Source organism: Setaria italica, chromosome IX (genome assembly GCF_000263155.2).
Source record: "Setaria italica strain Yugu1 chromosome IX, Setaria_italica_v2.0, whole genome shotgun sequence".
In the NCBI taxonomy this organism is placed as follows: Eukaryota; Viridiplantae; Streptophyta; class Magnoliopsida; order Poales; family Poaceae; genus Setaria; species Setaria italica.
Genome location: NC_028458.1, coordinates 13,712,774 through 13,724,308, shown reverse-complemented (window position 1 = coordinate 13,724,308; position 11,535 = coordinate 13,712,774). Strand labels below are relative to the sequence as shown.

General features: G+C 51.5%; 1 protein-coding gene across 1 annotated transcript; it reads left to right on the top strand.

Annotated features, from left to right (window-relative positions):
* Nucleotides 1–3,208: 3,208 nt before the first annotated feature.
* LOC101766621 (cytochrome P450 89A2) lies at nt 3,209–5,320 on the top strand. Its single transcript, XM_004982560.2, has one exon. It carries the CDS (start codon nt 3,371–3,373, stop codon nt 4,958–4,960), a length of 1,590 nt encoding a protein of 529 aa, XP_004982617.1. The 5' UTR covers nt 3,209–3,370; the 3' UTR covers nt 4,961–5,320.
* Nucleotides 5,321–11,535: the final 6,215 nt, after the last annotated feature.

Genomic DNA, 11,535 nt, shown 5'->3' with positions numbered 1-11,535 from the left:
TGTGACAAATTCGTTGCAAAAATGTCAAAGCCTTGAAACATTGCGTATTTCGTGGAAATAACCCGTCGATATTGCAACGAAAACAATTAATTATTGCAACGAAAAATAGATGTGGCAATATCGCCTACCTATTGCAACGAATTTTCAAATGGTGGCAATAATGCCTACCGGTTGCAACGAAAACTCAAAATCGTTACAATAACCCCTCCCTGTTGCAACGAAATTTGAGTTGATGGGACGATGGCCGTGGCAATAGCCCTAAAATCTAGTAGTGGCATCTGCAACTACTTTGGCTTTGCCTGGGTGATAATGCACTTCTAGGTCATAATCTTTGATTAATTCTAACCATCTTCTCTGACGCATGTTGAGGTCTGCTTAAGTGAAGATATACTTAAGACTCTTGTGATCTGTATAGATGTTGCATCGAGTTTCCATAAGATAATGCCTCCATATTTTCAGAGCATGAACGACTGCTGCTAACTCAAGATCATGGGTAGGGTAATTCAACTCAAGATCAGTTGCATTTGAATCAATGTGTGTTTGTTGTACAAAGTACAACCAGAAACCATTAGTCCTGATTGTCAAGACAATCTGGATTTTGATAGTGAAATTGGACTTCACATGCTACATCTTACCGTTGTCAGATGGAGGCAAAAGTTGCTGCCGAGATCAGATCATATATAGTATGCTTTTATAACAAATTGTGATAGTGCAGCTTTATACGTGTCGCTTATGACTTCTGTTCTCCTGCTCAGTCCAATCAAAACATTGTGTTGTGCGAACCTTGTGCAGTGCATAGCATGCGGTCTTTAGTGATGTAGTGCAAATTTTAGAGGTCGACTGTCTGTTGTCTTGTGCAAATTACGGTAAGTAATAACTTTCATGAATGTTGAGTCAATTTGTGTGTTGTTGAATTGGTTTCAGTGTAACATACAACGGCGAGCTTACAGTAACCGTATGCATGCTCATAGGCGCTGCTGCTGTTTGAGATGAAAATGCTGATCATCGCTGTTTTTTCTTTTACAATCTAGCCAGCCACTGTTCGTAACAAGCAGGAACGAACAAGATTTTTGCACTACTTGTGCGAACCATTTGTACGTAGGTCCCAAGCACTGGTGGTTGCGAGGAGATCATTTGATTGGCGTGCTCAATTCTGGTCATGACTCTGATGATCGCTTGGAGACCCCAGCTTTGTCAGCATCTCTTTCAGCTCCGCCCAACGACGTTAACCTGTGGCTACACATGATCTGATCCGTATCCTATCCTTTCCTATGCATCGGGCCGCTCGCTCTTCACACTCTCACCGTAAACAAAGGCATCCTGTTTTGGTGCAGAATTATTTTTTTTGGTGTAGAGAAATTGCCGCTGGCGTCTTCTCTACTCATCATTCAAGTTGACGGAAACATGGAAAGAGATTGCGTGCCAGCCATGTCATCATTCAAGTTGACGGAAACATGGAAAGAAATTGCGTGCCAGCCATGACCTCGATAGGCACGAGAGCCTGAAGCTCCATTTCGAGGGTATTTGGATTTCCATCGCATCGAATATTTGAAGGCTAATTAGGAGGATTAAATATGAGCTAATCTTTACCTATTATTAAAGCAAGTAACGTTTCTGCCTGGATTTTTCGTCCGTCGGACTATTTTTCAAAAAAACCCTAACATTTCGTGATATCACCCCGCAATCCAATTCTGAGTATAGGGGGGCTCGAGTGGAAAAAATAGGAAAACGAAGCTATTTGGCTTTCAGTAGACTTAACTATTTATTCAAGTATGTTTGTCTCACTTTACCCATTTAGTTAATACGAAGCTATTTGGTCTCTAAATTCTGTCAAGCTATTTGCCCTCTCTGAATTTATTTGGCCTCTAAATTCTGTCAAGCTATTTGCCCTCTCTGAATTTTATAAATTCTGTCAAGCTATTTGCTCTCTCTGAATTTTTGCATAAATCATCAACTGCTACATAATTGATGAGGTTACTAGGAACATCCCCTTTGAGGATGGAACTCCGCCCCTTGGTCCCGGGGTCGGATGCGCCCGACCCCTTGAGGGTGGAACTCCGCCTCGTCCGACCCCGAGTGAAGCTCCGCCTCGCCCGACCCTGAGTCCTGGGGTCGGGAGTGTCCGACCCCTGAGCGGAACGTTGGAGTAGTCCGAGACGAAGTCGAATCCGACGCGTAGTGGAACTCGAACTGGTTGACTTTGAACGTCTCCTCCTCCACCACTTCCAGGAGGAGGCTCCCGCCCGTCGAGAATGGCCACGGCCACGACGGCGCAGCCGTCACCTCCAGGAGGTCCTCATGTCCACCGACGACATCCCGCCGTCCTCCGACGTCGACGCCATCATCCTCCGATTCTTACGCCACTTCAGGGACCCGCGCGACGCCAGCCGTGTCGACCAGGTAATGGCCACCGCATCCTCGAGGCGGCAGCGAAGCGGGCAGCGATTGGAGTGGAGGCCAGACTGCCAGGAGAGCTCGCTTCCGAATCGGATCAGAATCGAAGCTGACTCGGGGCCAGACTGCCAAGAGAGTTCGCTGCCGAACCGGATCGTAATCGAGGCCGACTCGGATAGAAATCGAGGCTGCGGGGTTGTGACCAGGAGCCCAGGACCTCCTCGCCATCGAGAAACTGCTCAGCAACACGCGCAGAGATCACCTCCATCAACGCCAACACGTGCCGCAAGCTTCTTACTCTCCTGCAAACAAAAAAAAACACACTTTCTAAATGGTATGCCTTGATTGCTGTACTCGGAAACATATGGATTTCCTTGCTGTCTGCTTGCTGTCAGGGAAGAAGAGCATTGATGGGAAATATGTAAAGATAGACAAGAAAAGTGTCCCTGATGGTAATTAAAGTGACAAAAAGTTTTTATTGGGAAAATTACTTCCTTATGTCTGAAAAATACTCCATTGATTGTTTTCGGTTATTTATTTGTGCTAAGCTTGATGGTCAACATTGGGCACGGAGAGCGCAGGCCTTGCAAATGAAAATTCTTGTTCAAAGTTCAAAAATGGTACAAACAATAATAACGTGACAGCAAGTAATGACCCGTAGCAACATACGGGCATTTCTGCTAGTTATAAAACTAATTACATAGATGGAGGCTAATTCACGAGATTAATCTATTAAGCCTAATTAATCCATCATTAGCACATGTTCAATGTAGCATCACATTGTCAAATCATGAACTAATTAGGCTTAATAGATTCGTCTCGCAAATTAGTCTCCATTTGTACAATTAGTTTTGTAATTAGTCTATATTTAATACTCCTAATTAGATGCGATAGAAATTTTAGGAGGGAACGAAGAAACAAACACCCCCTTCCTCCCAGCTACACATCAGCGGAAGCAGAGCAAGAAGACTTCGCCATGGGCACACAGCTCCTCCTCCTCGCCGCCCTCCTCCTCCTGCCCCTCGCCGCCCTCCTGCTCGCGAGGCAGTGCGGGGTCCGCGGGGGCAAGAGCGGCGCCCGCGTCCCGCCGGGCCCACCGGGCCTGCCGTTCCTCGGCAACCTGCTCCTGCTGAGGCGCTCCTCGTCCGACGTGGAGGCCCTGCTCCGGCGCCTCGTCGCGCGGTACGGCCCCGTTGTGTCCCTGCGCGTGGGCTCCACCCTGTCGATCTTCATCTCCGACCGCCGCGTCGCGCACGCCGCCCTGGTCGGGAGCGGCGCCGCGCTCGCCGACCGCCCCGCGTTCACGCGCGCGCTCCTGGGGGACAACGGCAACACCATCTCGCGCTCCAGCTACGGGCCCGTGTGGCGCCTCCTCCGCCGCAACCTCGTCGCCGAGACGCTGCACCCGTCGCGGGTGAAGCTGTTCGGGCCGGCCCGCGCCTGGGTGCGCCGCGTGCTCGCGGAGATGCTCGGGCGGGAGGCCGAGGAGGCCAGGGCCCAGGCGCGGGCGCCGCCCCCCGTGATGGAGACTTTCCGGTACGCCATGTTCTGCCTCCTGGTGCTCATGTGCTTCGGCGAGCGGCTGGATGAGCCGGCGGTGCGCGACATCGCCGCCGCGCAGCAGGCCTGGCTCATGTTCATGGGCCAGAACGCCACCGTGCTCGCGTTCTGGCCGGCGCTGACCAGGATCCTCTTCCGCGGCGGCCTCCAGAAGGGGCTCGATGCGCGGCGGCGCCAGAAGGAGCTCTTCGTGCCACTCATCGAGGCGCGCCGGGAGCGCAAGAAGCAGCTGGACAGCCCAGTTGGTGGCGGGGCCGCCGCGGAGGCGCCGGAGAAGGAGACGACGTTCGGGCACTCGTACGTGGACACGCTGCTCGACATCAGGCTCGCCGACGAGGGGAACCGCGCGCTGACCGACGAAGAGATGGTGAACCTCTGCTCCGAGTTCCTCACCGCCGGGACCGACACGACGTCCACGGCGCTGCAGTGGATCATGGCGGAGCTCGTCAAGAACCCGGCCATCCAGGAGAAGCTCTACGGTGAGATCAAGGCGGCGTGCGGCGGCGAGCAAGAGGAGGTTGGCGAGGAGGACACGCACAGGATGCCGTACCTCAAGGCCGTCGTCCTCGAGGGCCTGCGCCGGCACCCTCCGGCGCACTTCCTGCTGGCGCACAAGGCGGCTGAGGACATCGAGGTCGGCGGGTACCTAATCCCCAAGGGTGCGACGGTGAACTTCACGGTGGCGGAGATGGGCTGGGACGAGCGGGAGTGGGACAGGCCCAGAGAGTTTGTGCCGGAGCGATTCCTGCCCGGCGGCGACGGCGAGGGCGTGGACGTGACGGGCAGCAGGGAGATCAAGATGATTCCGTTCGGCGTCGGCCGGCGGATCTGCGCCGGGCTCGGCATCGCCATGCTTCACTTGGAGTACTTCGTGGCCAACTTGGTCAGGGAATTCGAGTGGAAGGGGGTGCCCGGCGAGGAGGTGGACTTGGTCGAGACGCGCGAGTTCACCACCGTCATGAAGAAACCACTCCGCGCGCGGCTGCTGCGCAGAACCGCTGGCTGAATGCCCCAGCCATCGCCGCGTCTGAGTAGGTAGCCATCGGCAGAGTAGCTATCTGTTGGACGGACGGCCAGACGGGGAACGCCTGCGAAAACGAAGCCGATGGGATTCCTGGGCCGGGCCGAGAACTCCGGGAGTTTTGGGCTGCGTAAATTGCTTTATCTGGTGGACGCTTTTAGTGGCTCAGATGGTCTAAAGTGTTGGGCTGGGCCATTCCCATAAGGCCCCCACTGTCAGGAATGTTTCGTCAGGATGTCAGAGCTGAAATTTCATTCCCTCTACCCTTCCTCTTCATTTCACATCTTATCGGGATAGATTCCAGTACCCCGCAAGAAAGTAAAAAAATGGATTCCTATTAGAATTTTTCTATAATCCTACTAGAACTCTAATCCTACTCTCATCCTTATAACCGACTAAAGAGGTCCATAGATCGGTAGGTCAAGACCTCATACAACCACAACAGAGGACAAATCCTCAACACCTAACAACACCCAAGCGCAGGGTACAATATACAACACCCCAAACAGGACGTAAGGTATTACGCTACTCTGGTGGCCCTAACCTGTATAAATATGTATCTTGTATCCTCGCTTTTACCTTCGAGTTTCACGTCCGACGATTCCCACCAATCAATCAACTACCTTGGGATACCCCTCGGTAGGTTGCCGAGCATAAAACACCGACACATCTTTCTATTTTCCCTTCCTGAAAATGAGGAATCGTTGGATACAATAATCGTTGGATATAATACAGGACAAAGCAATAAAACTACGAAAGGCAGTCCACGAGGAGGATACCCAAGTGGTTGATTTGTAGGTGGAGGGGATTGCAAAACCAAGAACTCGAAGGTGATCGCAAGAACACGAGGGACACGACGATTTTAGACAGGTTCGAGCCTCCGGAGAGTAATATCCTACGTCTTGTATGTTGGTGGTTTGTATTGCTTGAGAGTCGATGTTGTTGGGTTGCCTTCGGGAGGCTCACTTGGCCGCCTTATATAGGCTGACAACCTAGGGTTACAAGTCGGGTTGAATCTAATCTACTTGGTAGTTACATGCAAGGTGATTTGAGTCAGATTACAATACGTATCCCACAATATCTGGGGTGATTTGAATCGCTCAGCCTCCTTGGCGTGTACTCCAAGTATCTTCATATCCTTGGCCCGCACATTCTAGTCGAGCAGGCCCACTTGTCAGGACCGGCCAGTATCATGGTTCGGTAGGGACCCATGAGGTACCCATATCCCTCGAGTCCCTGAGTGAGGGATATGGGTACCCCATGGGTCCCCACCGACCAAGATACTGGCCGGACCTGATAAGTGGGCCCGCCTGACCAGTACGTGCGGGCCAAAGACATGAAGTTACTTGGAGTACGCGACAAGGCAACAAGACTGTCCAAATCTACCTGGACATCATGGAACGTGTTTTATAGTCCGACTTAGATTTCTTTCCATTTAAAGACCGAGTAGATTAGACTCAAACCGACTTGTAACTCTTGGTCGTCAGACTATATAAGGCGACAAAGGGCGCCCTTAAGGGTAGGAGGGATCATCAGATCAATCATGAGCAATACAATCCACCAAAGTAGAGGACATAGGGTATTACTCTCCGAAGGCCCAAACCTGTCTAAATCCCTTGTGTCCCTTCGTGTTCTCGTGATCACCTTTGGGTTCTTAGTTTCACAATCGCCCTCACCTATAAATCAACCACCTGGGTAACCCCCTCGTGGACTGTCGGGCTTATAAATCCGACAGTTGGCGCACCAGGCAGGGGTGGTTGCGAGATCCTCTTAGCAAGCTCGATGGCATCCCATCCTGGTGTTATTTTTCCCGAGAGCATGAAAGACTTCCTCACCAACTTGGTCCAGATTCAGTTCGGGACCGTGCCGGCGGATTCCGTCCCGACCAGTTTTTCCGTTGACTCGGCAACTTCCGTCGGCTTGGCGACTTCTGCCAATTTGGCGTTCATCTCTAACTCGACCTCCAACGGATCCGTTCCAGCAGGACGAATTCTTTACCCAAGGATCGTCATGCCCCTTGCCCAGCAAGTCGGCAAACTTTCCCTCTCTAAGAGAGTTCTAGATCTGGTCGTCAACGCCCACCCACCCATGCCCTCCGACCTGATCGCGGGGCTAGATTGCATCAGCAGCACTATCGCCGAATGCATAGAGCTATCCGAGGCAGCGTTGGGTGAAACTAGGTCGGCGCAAGGTCCGTCCCACGTCCCCTTTGGTCTACGGAACTCGGCCTCCGAGTACTCCGCCAAGCTTGGCAAAGTTTTCCAGATCCAACGACGGCTTGACACAGAGTCGATGTGTAGACAAACTAGAACCTGAGGTCACCGCAGCGAAGGTTGAAATGTGGTCAGCTGAAACTATGATGGCGTCATAGTGACAGAGAGGCTGTGAAGTTCTCAAAAAATAAGAAAATTCGAGCGAACGCAGAGCCATACGCGTAAAGTGAAGTCGAGTTCCAAGTCGATGGATGTGGGGCATCCAGCATGTTGAAGCGAAGGACATGGAGGGCGTCGCAAGATGCACTCCATAGGAGTAGCCCCCGAGCATTGAAGCGATTAGTATAATCGGTCCAATGGTCAAATAAAAAAAATTGATCCCAAAAGTAGATCCTAGTGCCTGTACACAAGGATAGACGAAGCCACGAAGGCTTGCCGACCAGAAGGAGGCACCTAGCCCCCGTGGACGAGGACTGACGGAGCCGCGAAGGCACGCCAACATAAAATAGGTGTCCTACCCCAGAGGATGAGGACTGGCGGAGCCGCTGATGCGCGCTGACCTGAAATAGGCGTCCAGCCCTTGAGGATGAGGACTGATGGAGCCACGGAGGCACGCCAACCTGAAATAGGCGGCCAGCCCTCAAGGACGAGGACTGGTGGAGCTGTGCCGACCTAAAATAGGCACCCAGTCCCCAAGGACGAGGATTGGCAGAGCCGCGGAGGCACGCCGACCTGAAATAGGCGCGCAGATCCGTTTACATTTCTACCCGCCACACTCGTGTCGCCGCCACCACAGTCCACAGAGCACATTTTTGCCGGGCCCGCGAACCCTAGGCCGTGCCGCCGCGGTTCCCAATATGCTCGCTTGCACTTCGCCGCCACCGCCCGCGCTACCGCGACGCTGTATGCACATCAAGACCCACCGTCGTATGCGCATCAAGACCCTTGCGGGTATTAGATCCAAATTGCAAGGCATAGAAACCAAAGAAATGGCACAGGCGCAGATACCAGATCCATCTGCAGTTTGGATGAAGCCGGTGATGACGGAGGAGCGTATCCAGGTGCTCGTCGACCAAGACCTCCTGAGGCCCAAGGCGCTACTGGACTGGAAGCCGACCACCGTGGAAGAGTTCCCCACAGAGGACAAGACGGAGACAATGGTCTTCACATCATTCTTCAAGCGCGGATTCGGAATCCCGTGTGGGGACTTCTTCTGGTGTCTGCTCCACTACTACAAGATTGAGCTGGTACATCCGAATCCCAACTCGATTTTGGATATTGTTGTCTTTATCCATCTGTGTGTGGCGTACTTGGAGGTATTTGTATCAATTGAAGCCCATGTCAACCAAGGGGAAGCAACCACGAGTGATTGGGGGTTGTGGTTTTTATCTACGGTCGATGAAAGTCCAGGAGTACTTCGACATCTAGTTGAAGGAATCTAACAAGGGCTGGGATAAGGAGTGGTTCACTGATACCCAGATACTTTCATGGAGGGCCCAGCCGACTACTAATGGGTCGGACCGACTTGATAAAGAAGGCAGAAGATGGAGTCCGGCTAGGGCTCCCCACGTGTTGTAATCCAACTAGATCTCATCTATAGTAACCGACTAGGGGTCCTGCCATGTGACCCTACCTCTGGAAGTATAAAAGGGGAGATAGGGGTACCCCTAGGAGGGGAACCGATCTAATCCCTCAACACAACAACCAACACCCGAGCGCAGGGTGCAATACAATCTCCAAAACAGGATGTAGGGTATTACACTATACTAGCAGCCTGAACCTGTATAAATCTCTGTGTCTTGTGCCTTGCGTTACCATCAAGTTCATGATCTTGCAATCCTCTCTGCCTACAAATCAACCATCTAGGTACCCCCTAGGTGGACTGCCGGGCTAGAAATCCGACAGTTGGTGCACCAGGTAGGGGTGATCGTGAGATCCTCTCCAGTGAGCTTGATGGCAGTTATTATCAAGATCTGTTCAAGAAGCCCGGTGGGTCGTTCCCAGCATTGGTATTAGATCTATTTGATCTCCGCAATAGCTAATCTCGTATTCTTTATTTTCAATCTCTACCCTCAGGAGCTTCTAAGCCTAAACGTGAAGACAACATGTGGGTTCTCCAACTCGACCACGAATCAAGCTAAGTCTTATTTACAATTAAATATTTTACGTATTCCGTGGTCACACCCTGACTGCTTATACAGCTTGGTCCGTCCACTACATGGGCGGTCGGGGGCTACACCCCACGGGTGCCCAGCTCATGCTGGTGCTTTTCCGCACAATTTCGACTGCTTTGGCGGCTTGTCCGTCCCTCTTAACGGTTGCTAATGTACTCGGGTAGCACATGCCTTAATCCGTGAAGTCTAACCCTCATGTGTCGCTTCCTGCTAAGCACGCTCTAGTCCGCTCGGCAACACCCCGGCAGGATTAGGTGCTTAAACGTAACGAGCTAACTTTTCGAGGAAATTACCTGACCTACAAGAGCTGGATGCGCAAGAGTTTACTTCTACAACGAATCAAACTTTTGAGTTATGCAATCATTAAATATTCTACATTATACTACATAATGTTTGCATTGTCTTTTTACAGATCAGAAACTACTCGATGTGCCTCCTGCCGCTCGGCCGACCTCTTTAGCTTGGGGCAGGAGGTGACTCGGCGAGCCTCCTGCCGCTCAACGGACCTCCCAGGCTCGGGGGCTGGGCACCATAGACGACTTGGCGGCCTCCTGCTGCTCGCTCGACCTCTCTGGCTTGGGGTAGGAGACGACTCGGTGTACTTCCGCGACTTGGTCAGCTCCCAGGTTCGGGGGCTGGATGACATAGACGACTCGGCGTGCTTCTTGCCACCAGGCCGACCACCCAGGCTCGGAGGCTGGGTGCGGGAGGCGACTCGGCGTGCCTCCGTGACTTCGCTAGTGCTCGCGCTCGAGGCCTGGATGCCTACTTCGGGGTGGCGTGTCTCCGTGGCTCCGTTAGTCCTCACGCTCGAGGGCTCGGAGGCTGGACGTAGGATATCACTTGACGTGCGTCCATGGCGTTTCACAAGACAAAGACTACAAGATCAAGAATTTTTCTTTGATCACTGCGCAGCTTCTTGGCAACCAGACAACGAAATCACTCGGGCGAAGCTTATCCAACTCGGCATTCGTGTCAGGCTGCCGTTCAACTCCACACCGCTCGAGGGCTTGACGATTATAGATACCCGGATACCCTCATGGAGGGTTGTTGACGCTAGATTTTGACACATATGGAATCGGCGTCAAGAAAGATTGGCCGATGCGGCAAAATAAGAGGTCACTATTGGGAATCGGACGATTGGTGCTACAGTTGGAGATCAGCCGATTGGCGCTACAGTGTTCTGATGGATAGAGTTGGTAGAAATCGGCCAATTGAAAGGCTGAAGCAGTTGGGCCAATATGGGCTTAAAGTGGATCAGAAAGAGAACACGAAGGGAGATTGGCCCGCAGGAGTGCAATAACCAACTCCAATACGAGTTGTACTTGTAAATATTCGTTTTTGTTTAAAATTAGAGATAGATCCTAGTCGGGAAGTTGGTTGTAACAAGCTATAAATAGCCACATTTAGAGATCTGTAAATAACACATCAATCAATACAACAATCTACTATTTTCTCGTACCTTACTTTTAAGTCGGCGACTTCGCCAATACTTTTCTTCTTTCACGAGTTCGTACGGGTTGGCAGAGCTGCATCGACACGATCTCCGGCCGATTCTGTAAGTTCCGTCTATCGAGTAATACTTATGCTTTAACTTCGGGCGCATCGCTGTCGTTTCGTTTAGATTTATTCACCAGTTATCGATATTTACTAGAATCCTAGGTTTTACTTGTCGTTCTAGTCTTATCACCAGTTATCCATCTTGAGATTAGAACTTTCGGCTTGATTGTCATTATTTTCATCTATCATTTTGGCATAGCCAATTAGATCTATTTTCAAGTGTTGCTCCTGTAGCATTATCTAGTTTACTCCAGTAGTTTTCTTTATAATCGCTGCATAGTTATCGGTTGTATCATAGCCGATTATCTTGTTATAGTAAATCAGCCGATTCGCTGATACGCTACCTCGAGATCGGAACTTTAGCTGATCGCAACCCCTAGAATTTGACACGTTTCTTCCTTGCCAATCAACAGGTCAGATTGGCTGGCACGCCGCGCAAACTGCACCAGGGCGATCACCCGAACAGGAGCTAAGCAGATTCTCCCGGGTCATGTGTCCGACGCTGAGAGTCAATCAGCTGACTTTTAGCGCCAACAAGGGCCCAACCAACCACTAATGGGCTGGCCCGACTTGATGAAGAAGGCAGAAGATAGAGTCCGGCTAGGGCTCCCCA

Excerpts from the sequence above, each read along its gene's own strand:
- LOC101766621 (XM_004982560.2), top strand. The coding sequence starts at position 3,371 with ATGGGCACACAGCTCCTCCTCCTCGCCGCCCTCCTCCTCCTGCCCCTC.